The sequence below is a fragment of the Arachis stenosperma genome, chromosome 10 (genome assembly GCF_014773155.1).
Source record: "Arachis stenosperma cultivar V10309 chromosome 10, arast.V10309.gnm1.PFL2, whole genome shotgun sequence".
NCBI lineage: Eukaryota > Viridiplantae > Streptophyta > Magnoliopsida > Fabales > Fabaceae > Arachis > Arachis stenosperma.
The window spans coordinates 131,267,581-131,287,701 of record NC_080386.1 but is presented as its reverse complement, the minus strand read 5'-3'; the positions used below and the strand labels follow the sequence as shown (position 1 = coordinate 131,287,701).

The 20,121-nt window shown below is 33.2% G+C and overlaps 3 protein-coding genes across 3 annotated transcripts; 2 read left to right on the top strand and 1 right to left on the bottom strand.

Moving 5' to 3' along the window:
• Positions 1–1,070: 1,070 nt before the first annotated feature.
• Positions 1,071–2,369, top strand: LOC130958137 (uncharacterized). The gene has a single exon (XM_057885066.1). It carries the CDS (start codon positions 1,147–1,149, stop codon positions 2,236–2,238), a length of 1,092 nt encoding a protein of 363 aa, XP_057741049.1. The 5' UTR covers positions 1,071–1,146; the 3' UTR covers positions 2,239–2,369.
• Positions 2,370–4,227: 1,858 nt separating this feature from the next.
• On the top strand, positions 4,228–12,634 carry LOC130955080 (protein RRP6-like 2). Its single transcript, XM_057881856.1, has 15 exons — positions 4,228–5,075; positions 6,012–6,167; positions 6,808–6,966; positions 7,047–7,130; positions 7,467–7,546; positions 7,888–7,938; positions 8,590–8,698; positions 9,348–9,430; positions 9,617–9,662; positions 10,296–10,383; positions 10,486–10,652; positions 11,207–11,272; positions 11,354–11,491; positions 11,583–11,681; positions 11,868–12,634. Exons 1-15 carry the CDS (start codon positions 4,359–4,361, stop codon positions 12,528–12,530), a joined length of 2,706 nt encoding a protein of 901 aa, XP_057737839.1. The 5' UTR covers positions 4,228–4,358; the 3' UTR covers positions 12,531–12,634.
• Positions 12,635–14,288: 1,654 nt separating this feature from the next.
• Positions 14,289–17,572, bottom strand: LOC130956440 (uncharacterized). The gene is made up of 6 exons (XM_057883484.1): positions 17,112–17,572; positions 16,688–17,012; positions 16,352–16,419; positions 16,187–16,248; positions 15,992–16,095; positions 14,289–15,023 (listed from the first exon to the last, which is right to left on the bottom strand). The coding sequence occupies exons 1-6, from the start codon at positions 17,368–17,370 to the stop codon at positions 14,978–14,980; spliced, it is 864 nt and encodes a 287-aa protein (XP_057739467.1). The 5' UTR covers positions 17,371–17,572; the 3' UTR covers positions 14,289–14,977.
• Between the last annotated feature and the right edge of the window lie 2,549 nt (positions 17,573–20,121).

The following is a 20,121-nucleotide window of genomic DNA, read 5'->3' as shown; positions in this document are numbered from 1 at the left end:
AATTCAAATTCAAATTCAAACAGCAGAATGAACCGAACACATACTCGTGGTGAAACAATTGTATAGTATTGAGTGAACGAAATATAATATATTATATAAAATCAAATTCGAAAAACCTCTGTCTACAATTTACAGATTATCAATTCAATTCAATTCAGATTTACATTCATTCAATTCAAATTACCAATTATATTCTATTCAATTCGATTCAAAATTGAATAATCTAAACCTCATCAGCTTGATTCATTTCAAAAAAATAATCCAAATCGCTCTCTAATTTGCGGTTAAGTCATTAATTGTTTCGATTCAAAAGTGCAGATCGAATAAGAAAATGAAGAAGAATAGGAAGAAGATAAATGCAACGTAATCAAATCGAAAAAAGAAAAAGAGAAGATAAGCGCGATCAAGGGAGAATGACGAAGGCAATGCATATCAAAGAAGAACGCGAGAAGAAAAAAAGAAGAAAATGTAAGTTACAGCACGTTATATGTAGTGCATGTATGGCAAACGAGTGAAGAAAAGAGAGCGTCTGACCAATATTGCTAGAATAATTTTGATGCATTTTTTACATGGATGAAGAACATTATTAATTAAAAAATAGATGTGCTATATGCATATCAAACCATTATTTTTAACCATTACATATACAAATACAAAATTTTAAAATTAAAAATTGAAGTCTCACTCTCGTTTAAGTCAACACACAAATTAATTAATTTTTAAACTCAATATATGAACGCTACATTAGCATAAAAATTTCTTATTATCATATGTAGTTAAGTTTAATATAAACATAAATATTATCAAATTAAATGTGAAAACTCATATGTAGCTAAGTTTAATAAAATTAATAATTAAAAATTATTAAATAATTTAATAAATTTAGTTAAATTATCATCTATAGACCAAACATAAAATTAACGTAATTCCACCTAACAAATACTAATAGATATTGAAATTTTAAAACTTGCTTGAAAAGAAATCCTGAAACCCATTTGACAAGAAACCTTGGCAGCCACTTATTTGGAAATTCTAAACCAAGGGTTAGGTTATTAAATAGACTATTATCAACTCCATGGTAGTGTTATATCAATCACTAAATTATCAAAGTTGAACAGATAAAACATAAGCTTTATAGAAATAACAATGCTACCATGGATACTCTTCTTCCTCTTGGCTACCGTCGAGATCTCAACTGCACTCGTCGCCGGAAACAGCCAAGTTATCACTTTCCGATCACCCAAACTCTTCCCTGAAGGCCTTGCATGGGACCCAACGGGGCAGAACTTCCTCGTCGGATCTCTCCACCACCGCACCATCTCCAACGTCTCTGATGCTGGAGTGATTGAAACACTAATCTCCGATCCTACCCTCCCTGAAAACGTCACCATCTTGGGCCTCGCCGTCGATGCCCATAACCACCGTGTCCTCGCCGCTCTCCACGCTTTTAAACCCCTCCCTCCCTTCAACGCCCTCGCCGCCTACGACCTCCACTCCGGCAACCGCCTTTTCCTCACCGTTCTACCCACCAACGACAATTCCGACGAAGCCACCACCGCGAACGACGTTGCCGTGGACTTCAAGGGAAATGCTTACGTCACGAACTCCGGAGGAAACTACATCTGGAAGGTGAACGAGAAAGGGGAAGCTTCGATACTTTCGAACTCCCGCAGGTTCACGGAACAACCCGTGGACCGCGAAGCATGGTATAGTTCCTGCGGCCTGAACGGCATCGCTTACGTCAGCAGCGGGTATCTCCTGGTGGTGCAAAGCAATACTGGTAAGATGTTCAAGGTGGATCCCGAAGATGGCACCGCGAAGCTCGTGGCGCTGAACGAGGACCTAATTGGTGCGGACGGCGTCGTTTCAAGGAGTGACGGCGTCGTTTTGGTGGTGTCCCCGGTGACTGGAAAGCTGTGGTTCCTGAAGAGCAAAGATGAGTGGGGTGAGGGTGTGGTGTTTGACAAAATTGACCTTGACTTGGAAGGATTTCCTACTTCAGTTGCTGTTGGCGAGAGGGACAGGGCTTATGTATTATACGGGCATGTGAAGGAGGGCATTTGGGGAAATGCGGAGAGGGAGAGCTTTGAGATTGAGGAGGTGAGGTCGCTCAGTGAGGTGGAGGGTGTGAACGTGTATTGGATGTATGTGATTGTTGGAGTGGGTTTGGCCTATTTCTTGTATTGGAGACTCCAAATGGGACACTTTGTGAACACCATGGATAAGAAGACCAATTGATGATTCTTTATAGTTCCTATACATGTACCAGACAAAAATAAAAATTTGCTTGCTCAGATACTGTAATTAATAATTTGCATGTAAAATATGAAAGATTAATAAGATGATATTTGTCACTAGAGTTGTTGGCATACCCATGATATTTGAGTATTCTGCATTTCTTGTTGTTAAGGCAGAATGTCCTTTGAAAATAGAAAATGTTCTTAGCAAAAAGATTGTGCATGTCCTTTGAGAAGAGAAAACTTGTTCTTCTTAGTAAAATGATTGTGCACTGCTACTCCAAATTAGTTTTTGAAATTCTTTAATCAGGTTCATCATTTAAAAATTTTAAAATGGTCATATTAGCTTTTTTTATTACTTTCGTTATTAATGATATCAGAATTTGCTTTTAACATGATATTTGTATAAAATTATATCTAATTAATTTTTGGAATTGAATTAATCTAATTTTATAAATTTATTATTTTAATAATCAATTAAGATTATCATATACATACTCTGGAGTGTAACTTAACAAAAGAATTAATATAAATAATTTAAAATTTTTAAGAGCCGAATTTAATAAAAAAAATCTTTCGATGACTAATTTAAAATCGAACGATCATTCCAAAATAAATATGACAATTTACTTGTACATTTTTTGAGAGAAATTTCTATTGATTTTATGCTTATGAACATAGAACCGAAGGAAAATCTTTTTTCATCGACTTGCGACTTTTCTCATACGTATATTATGATGATGTAGGTATGCTATTTACTCATGTAATGGACATTATCTTTTTTATTTTCATTTTAATAAGGTAATTTTTAAACACTTTTTTATATAAGTAAGGAATGATTCATTCTTTCTTAATTTTTTATTATATTTTATATTAATAATGTAAATATAAAAGAATAACTCATTAATTAGGTTAATTGATTTTTTATAAGATTATAGGGGAAAAAATAAAAAAATTGTTCATTTATTTGTCACTAATAGTAAGTATTTTTAAAGGAAACACTTTCTACTTGCTCTCCAAGTAATAACTATACTGTTTCTTAAAAAATATAATTATATAAAGAGTCAAAATATTATTTTCTTTTTTAGAAATGTCATTTTATCAAATTTGTAGAATCAAAATAATAATTTACTGATTAATAATTTATTATCTATTATCTATTAAGCACATAACAAGAATATAAAATTATTTAGAGTACAAATTTTAATTCATAACATGTTACCCAATTTAAATTAAAAGATATCTATATTATTGACTAATTTTATCATTTTCATTAGGTAAAATTTATATATAATTTTGTATGTAAAATTATTAAATAAAATTTTTAGATAATTTAATATATTTGACTAAATTATTATCTAATTATTTTTAACTATTATTTTTATCTAAAAATAACTCTACATGAGTGTTTATTTTTTTACAAAAATATTTGGTAGACAAAGAAAATTCGCAAAAAAAAAACAGTCATAACTTATCTTATTTAGCATTTATTAATTGTTGCGACAATTAATTAATGCTAGATAAGGTAAATTTGGGCTTTTTTTTTGTCTCCCTAGCATTACTGATCTTTTTTATTATTATGTATATTTAGTGCTTGTTTGGGCCCTACTAAATCGATAAATTTTTTTTCAATGAAAAAAGATTTTTTTTAGTGTATTTGACAAATTTCTAATAATAAAAGTAAAAACTAGAAAAATAAAAAACATCTTTTCAAAAAGCTACAATTTATATTTAAAAAAAATATTTTCACATAATAAATAAACAAAAAAAATAATTTTATCTTATTTTATCAAAACATAATTGATAAATAAAAATATCTTTTAAAATGAGATATCTAAACATAAAATCACTTTTATTTTTATTAAAAATTAAAAAAAATATTTTAAAAAAAGATATTATCTAAAATTGGCATCCAAGCCTCTAATAAATAAAAAGTAGATTAATAGATGCGAAAGAAATAAATAAGATATATATGCAGTAGCAGCTCTCCCTCTCACACTTCTTAAGTAATAAAGCAAAACGGAGTAGTTTTGGGCATGGCGACGACGCTGCTAAACTCCTAAAACCCTAACCCTAAAACCCCAATCTACGCCCACCGATCTTTCGTGATCCCACAACGCCATGAACGTCGATCGCGACCAATCTCACCTCACTACGAAGGTCCAGACCCTTCAAACCCTAACCGCTGGCCCTCTTTCCTCCTCGATCGCCAAGCTCTCCGCTTCCTCACGCTGTATTCCTTCCGACAAGGACTTTCACTTCTACCGCAACTTCGACGAATTCAAGGTCCCGATCGCCGATATCGCCAGGGAATCGCGGTCGATTCTTGAAGCCATCGGTGCCTCCGGGAGCATTTGGGGCAGGGAGGCGGCAACAGCGACGGCAGGGGCGTTCCCCGCCGACATGGACGACGCGTACGACTGGCTGGTGAGCGTTAACGACGACATTTTGGAACGGTTTGACGTGTTGGCGGACGAGTGCAGGAGGGTTCGTCAGCAGCAGGAGGAGGCTGGGCGTCCGGCGAGTTCTGCAGCGGTGATGGAGGGTTCTGACGACGGCTTTCAGTTGGTTTGTGGGAAGAAAAAGAGAGGGGGAAGTCGTTTGGGGTCTCTGGGGAATGTGACCATGGATTCAGAGACGAGTTTGGCGGCGTCGGCCGTTAAGGTAGCAACGAAGGACAAGAAGACAGCGGGGCCGAAGCCAAAGGTTCCGTTTCACATACCAACAATTCGGAGGCCTCAGGAAGAGTTTAACATACTGGTTAACAATTCAAACATGCCTTTTGAGCATGTTTGGTTGGAGAGGAGTGATGATGGTCTGAAGTTTATTCATCCACTGGTTAGTTGATTGCTTAACTATTGTGCATTGATGTAATAGTAATAGATAGTTTCAAATCCTTTTGTTTCGAGCTTTTTACTATTTGTGTGAATATATTTTTGCTTGATCGAGAGCTGAAGAGTATTAGTATGATTACAATTGGACTAGTTGTCATTGTTTAATATGCTTATTGTTCGCTGCTTATGATAAAAGAGGTACTGAGCTAGTTTTCAGATTCGGGTTGATTTGGGTTCTTTACTTTTAATTTCTTTTGGTAAACAATTTTCAATTGTTCGTCAAGTAAATGCTCAGAGTTTCATTATATTTCAAGGTAATCAAGCAATTAATTTGGTTGCAAGGTTCTTTGTGTTGTTATTGATGTTTCTATATTTGCCGCTAATTAGTTGTCTGTTATGACATTTATGTAGCTTTTTCCTGGATTACTTTGATATTCACTGCAAGCACACATATGTATGACTACATATTTGCACACTTTGAGAGTGTTGGAACCTTAAAACTAGGGTCTGAAAGATATGAAATGATTTTAACATGTTAGTGGTAATCACTCTGACTTGCATTTTGGTGTGATTATAGCCTTACATGGTTTGCCAACAATGAACTGAATATACACCCTTGGACCATTGTTCTCGTCTGTCAGGAATATTAGTTTCCATACAACAACAACAACAACAACTACTACTACTACTACTACCAAGCCTTATCCCATTAGGAATATTTGTTTCCATAATTTTTGAAAATTGTGTTTCTTATAATAGCGATTATATTTAAGGGGATGCAAATAATTATGTTGTCGTTCTCATCCGTGAATTATACATTCTTGAATATACTTGTCAAAATTAGGGCGCGCTGCTTGTCCATTGTTCTGTGGTCATGCTTTTCTGGTTTATTTGGTTCTTTATGGGTTTTTGTTAATTAATTACTAATTTTTTATTCCAGGAAAAGCTCAATGTTTTGGACTTTGTTGACAAAGATCTTGGTAATCTTGTGCCAGTGAAACCTTCCTCCCTAGATAGCACCCCCTTCAATCTAGTGGATGACGTCAAAGGTTTGAAGGAGTTGGCTGCTAAGCTGCGTTCTGTTGATGAATTTGCGGTAAAACATGATTGCTATTCATGAATTTTCAATAGTTTTCTTCATGACCAGTTATAGAACTAGATTATTCTTTCTGATATGAGCAACTTCAATGTTACATGATAATTAATCAGGCGTTTTAAACTCCTAATCTTAAGTAGTATAAATCCAGATGAATTTCTCTGCAGTCTGGTATATATTCTACCCTTTTATTATTCCCTTCTCAGATCAGAGAGAAAATTCTGTTACTAGAATTTCAGCTCTTTTTTATATTATATTTAACAGTCATTGACCAAAAACCCCCAGATTCAACTTAGAAACTGAATGTTTTGGATGAGACCAAGCGTGAATTGTATCATGTATTGTACTCTACCATGTATCTTTTTATTGTTTTGATATAAGAAGAATGTCATTAAGATGGAGGGAAGAATAAGTCAAGGAGATGGTGGATAAGAGTTCCTCCATACAATAGCTAAAAGAGCTATCTTGAAAGCATCCCTTTCCAATCTCTCAAAATGTCCAAGAGGGAAATTCCTCTAAAAAAATATGAGCTTTACACCAAATACATGCCAAACTTACCCTATCCCAATATTCTGATTGTTATGTTTCCATTGCTTATTTTTATTAAAATTCTGACTTCTGTTGTTGTCTGGATATTCAGGTTGATTTGGAGCACAATCAATATCGATCATTCCAAGGGTTGACCTGTCTGATGCAAATCTCAACAAGATCTGAAGATTTTGTTATAGACACTTTGAAACTCCGTATTCATGTTGGACCCTATCTAAGGGAAATCTTCAAGGATCCTTCGAAGAGGAAGGTAGTTGCATGTGATTGGTGTTTCTTTCAATTCAACATTTATATTGGCAACATTCTGTTGACCCTTTTCTTTTTAATTAGGTCATGCATGGTGCTGATCGAGATATTGTGTGGCTCCAACGAGATTTTGGCATTTACATTTGTAATTTATTTGACACTGGCCAGGTTTGTTACAAATGTCTCTATTCAATGTTGGTATTACTATTACTATTACTTTTCATTTTGATTATCTGGGATACAGAACTGTATAGGCAGTTCTATGGTCAAAATACTTTACATATCAAATGATGCTGGATCTAAATCTAGATTCTCATTGTTTGGGTATTGATGTATTCATACTGTATTGAATTGTTCTGCAAAACGAAAAATGGAGAGTCAAATATCTGCGAAACTCTTTTGCTCGTTATATGATGTTTCAATAGTCCATGTTCCTTTACTGCTTAGTAGTATTTCTTGCTTGTAAAAGGAAAATTACTTATCCATTTCTATTGCATTTCTTAGGCTTCAAAGGTGTTAAAATTGGAGAGAAATAGTTTGGAGTATCTTCTGCATCACTTCTGTGAGGTTACTGCAAACAAAGAGTATGCTATATTCATACTTAACTTTAGTTACTCATTGGAATGCATTTAGTTTGGATATAATGTCAGTTTAATTTTTTTTCACGTGGTTATCCAATAATGTTTAGAAGGATTATTATACAAGTTATTTGTATCACTTTTAAGATTTTTTCCCTAAGGTTTTCATAAATGGTTGGTTCAAGTGGCTATTTTTTCTCTCGCCAACTGATATTTAAGAGGCACCTTGGGCTGTCATTTCAAAGTCATCTAAAAAGTGATTCAAATAACATTATGCTAGCATTATTTTTAATCATTGTTAAATATAATCTATGTATTGGAAGGCTCACCAAGTAAACTTCTTTCAGATATCAGAATGCAGATTGGAGGTTACGCCCTCTTCCTAATGAGATGCAAAGGTACTATTGTGTTTAGAACTAATCATTTGATCCTCCCATGGTCCTTCCTGTTATTTCATTTTATATTCTGCTGGCTCCATTCTCGCTGTGGTACTAGATTTTAAAAATGTTTTAGTAAGTTGATCAATGACTAATTTGCAAGACAATAATCCAAGGTATCTAGAAGCCCTAGGTTAGATTTCCCATGTGTTCAGGTGGTGTTTATATTTGATTGACCTGAGACTGGAATTCGCTCCTTTGGCACTCAGGATGAGCCAATCAATGTTGACAAATCCGCGTATTGACCTAAACTTGTGGAGCTTAAGGAGAAAGCCAACCCACAAATAGTGTATTATCTTCAAAATAATGTTTAAAAAGTAAAAAAACACAATATCCAACACAATATAAATCTCTGTTGTGAATACTTGTCTTCGTTTATCAAGGGGAAAAAAAAGCATTATGATAGATGAGTCATGCAAATAGTGAAAGCATTATGAGAACTCTGGTTGTCTTCTGTTCTCTCTTTTCCACTTCCAAGAAAATAAATGTATGAATCACGTAAAATAGATGGTCCAGTTTTTAATGGTTTCGATTTCTTACTGCTGTTTATGGGTTGATGGTCCTACTACTCTAGTTACTATAATATAATAAACTGTTTTTTTCATGTTGCAGATATGCAAGAGAAGATACACACTATCTGCTGTATATCTATGATTTGATGAGGATTAAGCTATTTTCGATGCCTAAGGAGTCTGAAAGTTCTGATACACCTCTGGTAGAGGTATCTACTTAGTCCCAAAGAAATATCTCATGTTGGAATAAGTTCATTAACAATGTCAATTGAGTTGGGAGTTAGCCTTGTTAACTTCTCAATAGATTTCAAGAAGTATTTTCTCACTGGTTTATGTTTGTCGGTATGCCAGTTCTACGATTTTGAATTTGTGGTTTCCTCTATGGTCCAATAATTTATAATTTTGATTTCCAACACTAATGCATTTACTGACAGCAAAATAAAAGTTCACATTTCAGTTTATTTGGTCAGCTACTTTCTCTTTTTCCATTTCTTCATTGTGGCACAGTTGCAGCTTTCCAATCTCTTTAATATTTTCGTACTTCTTTAATTCAGACTTCAGAGTTGATATCAAACTAGCTTTTATCCATCAATCCTTTCCTTAAAGGCATTGTAGTGTTCCTTTTTTCCACTAGAATACCATCTCACTTATTTGAACTACTTCTGTGTATTCTGTAATTTTGCAATGGTTGGTTTGACCTACTTGACCTTTCCATCCTGTACATGTTTTTCTGCTGTATTCGAAATCATTAAGAAATTAGCAAAAACATCATAGTTGACTGATGCCTCAGTGAATCTTTTGTTTTCCTCCTTGTCCTCCTTTGAGTTCCTTTTAAATGGAATTTTATTTTGCTCACAGGTGTACAAGCGCAGTTATGATGTCTGCATGCAGCTATATGAGAAAGAACTTTTGACAGAGAACTCCTACCTCCACATATATGGGTTTGTTACCGTTAAATTTTCCAAAATTTATTTTTTACTTTTTCCCCCATGCTATACAAGTAGCAAGCATTCTATGGCTTACATATGTTTGACTACTTTCAATTAGAAGATATTGTTTGAATTTTCTGCTTTCTATGTAATGTCTGTCTAAGAGGCAAAGGGGAACCTGCTGCTGTTTCTCTACAGGTTGCAAGGCGCTGATTTTAATGCTCAACAGCTTGCCATTGTTTCAGTAAGTTGCTTGTTTACTCTCTGTAGCACCAATCATAGAGCATTTTATAGGGATTAGAATCTTGCCTGATTTTCCTGTTGTACATAGGTTTTGCAGTGCCTTTGGAAAATGGTTTCCCTTTGCTAATTTATTTAGATAAATTTTTGTACATTAAATTTGAAGCATTTTGCATGATCGAACATCTGTATTTATTTCTTGAATTCAAGTAACATCTAGAAATGTGTGATTTCTTCAAAATCATTTTCACACGAATGTGATAAACTGCTTTCCACTCTTGAACTTATGAAATTTTGTAAATTAATCACTTCCAATTTTTTTTAATTACATTAGTCTGTTCGCCCTTTTTTTTTTTTTTTTGGAGGGGGGGGGGGGGTCACCGCCACCTTTGCTTCTACTCTATAGTTTTTCAGTTTCATTTGTGTAATGAAACTAGTTGCATGGCCAATTAAGAAAAAAAGGGCGCAATATCAGGATTCAGGTCTCAGGATGTTGTAATGAGAAATAAAAATAATAAAATCTTCAAGTTGTAAAGCCAATTGTTAACCTAAAGGCATCCTGGATGCTTATGTCAAGTCGGATGTCCTTACTGTCACATCTCTTCTTGCTCTTATACTCTATCTGCATGGCATGCAGGGCCTTTGTGAATGGCGGGACCTTGTTGCCCGGGCAGAGGATGAGAGTACTGGATATGTATTGCCAAATAAATCTCTTCTTGAAATTGGTAAATGAAACTCTGGAGACCTTGCTATCTTTTTTTCTTTAGATGTTAGCAGTTAACTCGTATCTCACATGTCAGCTTAATTTATCTTTACTTGTTTTAAAGCTAAACAGATGCCTCTCACTACAAGCAAGCTGCGGCGATTGGTAAAGTCAAAGCATCCATACATTGAACACAATCTTGATACTGTTGTTAGCATAATTAGGAATTCCCTTCAAAATGCTGCTGCCTTCGAAGAAGCTGCCCAACAATTGAAACAACTTGCTGCTTCTGTGAGTAATATGTTTACCATTTTTCTTAAGCTGGAGTGGCACTATGGTACACATTGATGTTTTATTACTGTGGGAAACACAATTGTTTTAAAGTTGCAATTTTAAAGCGGTAAAATATTATCTCGCTTTTATATGACGTAATGTTAAGAGAATTTTTGCGAGAACATTTGTGTGAAACCTTAACACGTGTAACACTGGACATTCAAAGTGCGATGTTTCTTGGGCAAAGGCATTTGTGAGTGATCCAAACCCAACCATATTAAGAATTAAATGGGTTTAAGTTCAGGGTTTCCAAGATACACCTTCACGCTCATGACTCGACGGATTAGAATATGATGTTTGCAATGCTGGACATTTACAAGTGGCTAATTAACAACTGCAGTATACTCTCTGTTGCCATATTTAGAATTGATGGAGTTAACTTGAGATGCTATCTAATGTGTCTTTCCTGCTTTTTGAGTGCTCAATCAGCGTACTAGATTGATGTTATACATTTTATTTACTATTAATTTCTGATTTCATATTTGGTTACATATTTGGATGTTACTATATAGGCATCAGAAGTTGTAAATGTCAAAGGTGGAAGTGAAGATGCCCAGCAACACACACAAAACTCAAAGGTTGGAAATGCTATTGAAATTGAAAACGCTAGTTGTGTTAATATCCAAGGGAATTCACTTACTTTCCTAGACCTTAAACAGGAAACTATCCAGCAACAGGGTACAAACGTTCTTGTAAAAGTCAAGCCCGCAAGCCACCCTTCAGAGCCCCCAAGGGACAGTCTTACTATTGCAGAGCAGCATAAGGATGGAAATGGTAGCAGATTCGCAATCACAAAGGTTGCAAAAGTTTTACATTTTTAAATGTTATTTCAATATGTTTGTCTCCAACTGAGGAGCGTTGATCTAATTGTTGCTGTTTCACTGATAGGGAAATGGTGCCACTGTTCAAGTGCTAAAAAAGCCTACTGGCGCTTTTGGAGCACTGCTGGGAAATTTAGCTTCAAAGAGGAAGCTTGATCCTGATAAGGTAAGCTTGTCATAGAGATTTCAGTATTTCACTGTGCCTGTTATTGGCACGATTAGACCTATAAATTGTGACTTAGAAAATCTAGTTGGTTCTAATTGCTTGTGACTGAGATAATCTAATAAGTTCTAATTGCTATTGCTGTCGCAACTTATTATCCACACTGCATCTCTTGTGATGTCTTTTTAGGGCAAGGAAGATACCAAGCTGGAGCAGATTAAATCTTCAGTTAATCTTCCTTTCCATTCATTTTCGGGCAGAAATGAGAAGCCAAATCCTGTGGTAGAACCTCCTACTGTAGCATCTGAAACATCTGACTTACAGAAACCTATTTTAGAACCAGTTTCCACCTCCAGTCTAGAAGAGATCATAATGCTAGAGTCCGGTGCGGGTGAAGAAAATACAGAGCAGAATGACCAAGAAAATTCTAACGAACACAGGGAGAAAAACTCCAGCGCGTCCACTTCAGGAGAAGAGGACGACAACAATGAGCCATCTTCTCTCTCAGAATTGTCATCAAGCTTTCAAAAGTGCTTTCAGTCAAACAATAAACAGAGTAAAACCAAACAACCCAAGAAACTAGATCAACCCGGTGGCTTGTTGAAGCTGAAGCCGTTTGACTATGAAGAGGCTAGAAAACATATCAAGTTTGGGGAAAAGACAAATCATTCATCTCCGGAGAATGATGATAGCCATAGAGAGCAAGATGACTCAGGTAGCAAGAAGAAACGTTCAACGGGACAGGGACAGGGGCAAACAAGTGATTCGGCAAAACAATTGCCGCAAGGTAGAAGACGCCAGGCATTTCCAGCTTCTGGGAATCGTAGTGCAACTTTCCGCTATGATTCATGAATGCTATGTACAAAGTAAATTGGAAACCAAAATGTTGCATTTAAGAATCACGTCTTGTCCCTTAATTTTACGTGTTTCATTTACAAGAATGAGAATTTTTTGAAGCTGAGCAGCACGTAATTGGGTATAGGAATTATTAGAAGTTATGAGACAATACAATATACGACATATAACATAGTTGCTCTACATACAAGTTTATTTTGCGTTTAAAGAGAAGCAGCTTTTGACACGATATTTAATAATAGGGTAAAAATAAATATCCTCACTCCCTTTGAAGTTTGAAGCCTGTTCATAAAACCTTCAAAATGGAACCAAAAAATTTTGTAGGTGATGCGACGTTCTCTCACCACTTTTTCTAACTCTTCGTTTCGTGATTTGTCCTACAAACAGAATTCAAAACCAAATATATATTAAATATATATATTTTAATTTCCACTATTTATTTTTTGTAATTTTTGCGTTACACAATTTTGACTTATCGACATAATATAGATTTTTGTACATAGCACACAAATTTTTGCTATGAATATATTTTTAGTTTCGATGAGTTAATATTCTAAGTATATAGTCCTCCAAAAATTTTTATGTTGTATATCAAAATTTTTAATGATTTTATATACTAAAATTTTGTACTGTATAATAAATTTATGTGTTGTGCATATTTTATTGGTATAGTATATCGATTTTTGTATATATTACATAAATATTTACGTATAATTTTTGCTACGAATGTATTTTATTTGTTAGGTAAATCAATATTCTGTGTATGTAATCCTCAAAAAATTTTTAAATTGTATAACAATTTATATATTATACACCAAAATTTTTTTATTATACACTAAAATTTTATGTTATACGTATTTTATTAGTATAATATATAATTTGTTGTATATAACACAAATTTTTTCTGTATATATTTTATTATTTGGGTGCTATGTGCATTTCATTAGTTAGGAGGAAAAAAAAACTACAACGAAGACTATGATAACGATACTAAGAAGATAAGAAGAAAAATAAAAATAAACAACAACAACATCAACAAGCAGAAAAAGTGTGCCTATCCGAATCCGAAAAAAAAAAAGTGCGAGCAAAGACTTAATTAAAAATTTAATTCCACTGATGCCTAGCATTTTTAAATTAAAAATTATTTTATATTCTCCTCTTAGTCATTTAATCCGATATCTTCTTCCTTTTAAAGTATATTTCCACTATAATAAATTCTACGTACCCCCATAATTGATGATCTATTTAATGTTGATCCAATGAACTTTGCTCTAGCAGTATGGCGGTTGCAATGAACTCCCATTCATTCCTCATTTTTATTACTCCTTTGAACTTTAGTAACCATTTCATGGACCTTGTTGTGAATCCTTTTTCTTTTTAATGGCCCGTTAAAATAGGCCAAATCTATCGAATCAGTTTGTTTGCCTATAAAATTAAATCTATTTAAATTTTGGACTAAATGTGTTGAGATTGATTAATCCGAAATAAATGACTAGTTAAACAGATTAATTCGTAGGCTAAACAGGTGGTCCGTTTATTTTTTTTTGTAATTTTTTTAAATAATAGCATTTTTAACCAATATTTCTCTCGATCCGATTCATCAACTAAAAAATGTTTTTTTAAAGATTTTTGAATTAAAAGTGATATTTTTTGTCAAAATATTTTTCAAAAAATAAAATAAAAGAATAAATAGACTAGCCCATTTAACCCATCGAACTGACCATAAATGATCCAGACTGAAAAATTATGATCTGCAAATAAAGCATACTTAAACGGTTCAACCTATTTAACCCACAAATTTAACGGACTGAGCCTAAATAGACCAGACTAACCCCGTGTAACAGCCCTCCTCTTTTAACATTTTGTTTCTTCCCTACTTTATTACATCAGCAAAAAGGTTCTCTGTACACCACCTACTCCAAGAAATTCAATGAATGACATGTTTGCGTCAGCACGCACGTTTTCAGCTTCCTTGCCGGCGGCTGACCCGTATACCAAAGGGTTTGCATTAAAATTAGAAACAATGGGCTCTTCAATGGGTCAAGGCCTAGGCCCATTAGCGTTGTTCCGAGAACAAAAACTCTTTTCCCTACCAAAATCTATTTCCTATGAACAAACCTATACAATCCCACATGTCCAAAGAAAAAAAAAAAAACTATACATCCCGAGCCGAGACTTGGTTAAAATAGCATATTAGCATACTTCTTAATATGCTGCAGTTGAGTAGCATAGGATTATCTACTACGATCAACTCCATCCCAATGTCGTCCCGGCCTTATCCCATAGCGATTTGGTGCAGCATCTAAACCTCTTTTCAACCAGCTGTGATCTGGAATATCTTGCGGAACAACAAAACCTGATTCTTTCATCTTCTCACCTTCTCCCAAATCCGGAAGAACAGGCTCTGGATATTTTTCCTTTACCAAATGTGCCATAGGATCACCTCATCTTAATCTATCCTTGAGCATGTTGTCAAGTTCTGGATCGTCCCTGAAACAAAACAAAACCATATTTAGTTATTTACAGCAACTAAGATGGGAGAAAACAGCAAAAGGATTCATCTTTTCAACAGCAATTTGGTGAAAACAACATTACATATCAAGGATAGCTTATGACCTGTTAAAAACTAGGTAGTTATAGTGTACATAAAGAGCCAAACAATAAAGGTAAAAAGCCATCATGTAGAGCTGACTATTAGCAAACAACGCATAGCAGGTTCAAAGCTATGCTTGTAGGTATTAAGTTTTGTTCATGTCTCGAGGTTGAGTAAGAAGATTTTTTTTTTTCAACAAAAGAGGAAGTATTGATGCCAACAAACATAAAAGAGTATGGATAACTAACTATAAATGTAAACCATGATAGATGCACATAATCTGCTTGACAGGTAAAACTATTAAGGACATAGTAAATTAGCTCATCATGTCTCTTGAGTCAAAGTAAAATGAATTAAGAAAACCCTACTCAAGATACAGGATGCCTGCTGACAAGAGAATCAATTAGCAGTTGCTAGATTCCCTGGTAGTGCTTGGGAGAAAAATATGCATCAAAATTTACTGAGTGAATGATTGCTTGTTCAAATGAAGTTCTATTTGTTTGAGGCTATCTATTTAGATTTTAAGGGACATTATAAACCCAATTACTAAAAATCTATAGAATGTTGTATTATAGCAAAGAGTCTACCCCAAGAGATTAATAAATGATAATCATATTCAAAATAATAGGTCACTATAATAATACAATAACAAAGGTAGAACAATATACAATCAAGTTTCTAAATATCTATTGTAAAGAAATTTTTCATGTACCACTCTTTTTGTGTACATGCTTTTAAGTTATACATGCTTTTCTCTATAATTGATGTTTATTTTTCTATATAAAATGTTACTAGAGGAGTAGAGGTGCATAAAAAGTGTACACAAAATACAGGAATCCATGTTAAACTATTCTTTTTTGTATACCTGCTGCGTGCAAAAGGCTTGTCCTTCTCAGTTTCTAGTTCCTTCATCCTAGCCTCAGCTTCCCTCTTCTGAGCCAAGCCCTTGCCCCATTCTATTTCCTTCTCCTGAAAATCATGATGGTGACTAAGAATCAAACTAAAATTTCACAGCCTAACATCTTTTTGCTTATAAAATACATAAAATCCTGCAGTATACCTTTGGCTTTTCTTCTACTTTCTGTTTTGACTTCACGTTTTCTTCCTTGGAAATGCGTACTCCTGCAGAATTCAGAATTCGAATTAATTCACCAATTCATGTTCATTGAAAACATCAAATAGACTAAACAGAAACATCAACAAAAAATTAATTTCAATTCCTTACCTTTTACTTTATCACGATATACTGGTTCAGCACCACGCCCACTGATTGAAGGATTCATCATTTTAAATCTGCATAAAGGAAGATCACAATTCATAACATGTTTAAACTTACACAGCAGATTCTAAATGCAAAACCACTGCCCCCTAAAATCTGAAGCCTTTTCGGCTTGTAGCATGACTTAAGGTAGATATAACTATCCCAATATTCCAAACATCCAGTAATGTAAAAATGTTTCAAAACTAACAAAGAAAAAGAACCTACAGACATAAGTATGGAAAATAGCAAATAGTTGTACATGTAAAACAGACTGAAAATTATAAATAATTGAAAGATTACCTCATCAAATCATCCTTCTTCTTTTTGTCAATCTCTTCTCTGATATCTTTACCAGAAATCAAACCTGTTTTTCTGTCACTGACAGCCAAACTCCCTCTTGCAACATCCTTCTGCCGTTTCCTTGGGGATGAAAGGTCTGATTCCTCATATCCATGCCAAGTGTCTTTCATTGGAGAATCATGACGACGACCACGGGGTGGAGAAATATCTTGCAAATCAGAAAGTGAAATCCAACCACTTCCATCCTGAGATATAGCCCTCAGCTGCTCAAGCCTCTTCATACGCTTCACTTCAATGTCTTCATCAACAATTGGTTTCTCCTCATCTACATATACATTTAGATTACGGTTAATGTGAAACATAAAAAACAAAAGATTGGAAATAGTATAAATAACAGGAAAAGATATCAATGTTTGTTATTTACCAGACGATTTCTCATCGTTTTCTTCCCCGAGATCTACGGGTTTCTGCCAGGTGGGATCTTCATCCACAACTAACAAGCCACTAGGTTTTGGCTGACTTTTCTGCTTCTGCTCCTTCTTCTTTTTACTTTTCTTCTCATCTTCAGTCTTACTTTGATACCTTTTCAAATAATCCTTCGGTGAGTTGGACTGCATTCTTTCAGCCAACAATGGCCGATGCTTCAATCTGCAATGGAGGAATCCAACCGACCCCGCTTCCATCTGCAAGTCCAAATGCGACGACGTGGAGGAGCGGAGGATGGACGACCAAGAGCTTCGAGCTAACCCTATGTATGTCACTGCCGGCGGCGAGGCACCCTCTGGTAGAGGAGGAGAGTTTGGCGACGGCGGAGGCGATGGCTGCTGTTGCCGCTGGCCGAGGGAGAAAGGGGCTGCTACTTGAGCAATGATAGGACCGGCAACATTTGTGATTGGTAGCCATCAATTAACCATTAATGATAATTTGATAATGTGAAATTTGTGTGATATTTCATCCGATAATTCACATTTTTTATTACATACTAACCAAAATGTAATAAAATTGTTGGCATCCTAGATTTTTTTATATATTTTTTTAATCTATCTATTCTCTCTATCTATTCTATTATTGTATAAAAATTAGGTAATAAAATTGACGTGACATATTTATGAGAGTATTTTTTAATTTATTTCTTTTAACTCGTTAAATACAAGTTATAACGGTGAATTAATTATAGTAACTAATTGATTTGATTATATATTTAAATATCACACAATTTATTATAATTTATATCAAACAATTAATTATTAAAATATTTCTCAATTTATTTTTTTTATTCATTAAATATAATTTAATACAGTAAATTAATTATATTAATTAATTAATTTAATAAATATTTAAATATAATTATATTTAAATATCACACCATTTATTATAATTAATATCAATTATTTTAATTTATTAATTTAGAAGGTACATATTAAAATAGATCATTTATTATTTATTCTAATTCAATATAATAAACATAGATTAATTTAATTAAGAAAAATTATTATCTTTCAAGAGAGTGTTTGTGTATTTTTCTATTTGTCTTTTTAATTCATTAAGTTTAATCAACTATTTCTTAATTTATTTTTTTTGAATTCAATAAGTTAAATCAAATTAATTATACTAATTATTTGTATTAATTAATTAATTTGATTAATTCTTAAAAATATTTTTATTTGATTTATTTTATTTATTTAAATAGATACTCCATATACACTTCCTATTATATATGAACACAGTCTTTTTGACATGTATTACGATTGGTGTAAATTATTTAGCACTTATCCTAGGTCCTCTTCATGTAAATTATCTGTTTTCAAAATTCAAAAAAATGTGTATAATTATTTTATTTCTCATTCATCAAAAGTTCAAAATCAATAGTTTGTCAGATTATATCAACAGACAATAGTTATTTGTGTCATTTTGCTAATATATTTATTGGTCTATTAGGTGTAATTTTCAAGTTGTTGTGGCTGATATTAATAAAGTTCTGAGACCCGAAAGTACGCTTATTGTTCGAGACACTGCTAAGGTAATTAATGAGTTTGAGAGCATGTGAAGTCTATAAACTGGGAAGTTTGCATCACTTACACTAAAGAAAATGAGGGCTTTTTAGGTGTTCGAAAGTCAACGTGGCGACCTATAGAGATTGTGACACTCGATTGATTGACAGAATGGATAGGTGAATTTTGAATTATGACTTAAAAAAATTCTTGTATAATTGTATTTTCACATTTATCTATGTAACATAGTAGTAGACATTTATGTATTTGGCTTTTTTCTTCTTCTTTTTTATTTGGTTATTGATTTCGATCTCAATTTAGAGGTTGGTGTATTTTACTATAACATGGTGATATAGATAAAAAATTTCATCACATTCTTAAAAATGTAGAGGTCATCGCCATAAAAGCCAAATAATTAAAATTTTGGACTGCTGTATAACGAAATAGATAGTATTTATGTAATTGAATATTTCTAAAGAAACAATATATTGGGGACATAGACTAAAAAAGTTAGAAGAATTAATATTATTAGTATATATAAAAATTAAAGAAAAATTATTAAATTATACATTTTAAAATTAAGGCCATTTAAATTTATAATTAATTTTTTTTAATTTATAGTTATAATCCAATCTTATCAATAGTTTATAATATGATTTCACAAGTTATAAAATGTGATATTAATCATTGTTATATATACAAAAAATGTGACTCATTTAGTATTTAAATATTTATTTTTTATTAATATTATTATAATAAGATACGTATAATTTTATGAGAATGATATAAACTGGACTTTGGTTATCTAAGAATCGACTAAGTAGCTGGTATAATTTCACGTCACGAATCGATGAATACTAGCAATTGGAATAATAAAAAAATAGCCAAATAAATATTCGTAAGGATTAATCGTAATTTGAGACTTAATAGAAATATGTCAAATTTTTATGAGTGGGATTGTGGGAACCTATCCACATGAAATGGATAGGAACGGGGACATAGTTACCCCCTCTTTAAGACATGATAAAACAACGCGAATATAAAATTACTTATTTTTCTTAATATATATTTTTGAATTTAGTGACCTTAAATCTTACCTCCAATTCAAACATTATTTTTTTTAGGCAGATCCTTAGTCTTGATTTTGCATCTCTCTCTAACTCACATTCTCTGCCTCTTAAATTTGTCACTACATCGTTCTGTTTCGTTCCAAAAAATTATGTTGTGTAATTTGTTGGAAGATATTTTCATATTTTTTTTAAATGTTATTATGAATTGTGTTGGATTATATTGAATTAATTATTTCATGATTATTATATTATGATTTTTTTATTTAAAAGAAAACTAAAAAAATATCTATAGATAATTGTAAGTATCTGCATTTTTTAAGAGGGGATAATTAAAAAGGGATTTGCGACGAAAATAGAGAGGGGATGTAGGGTA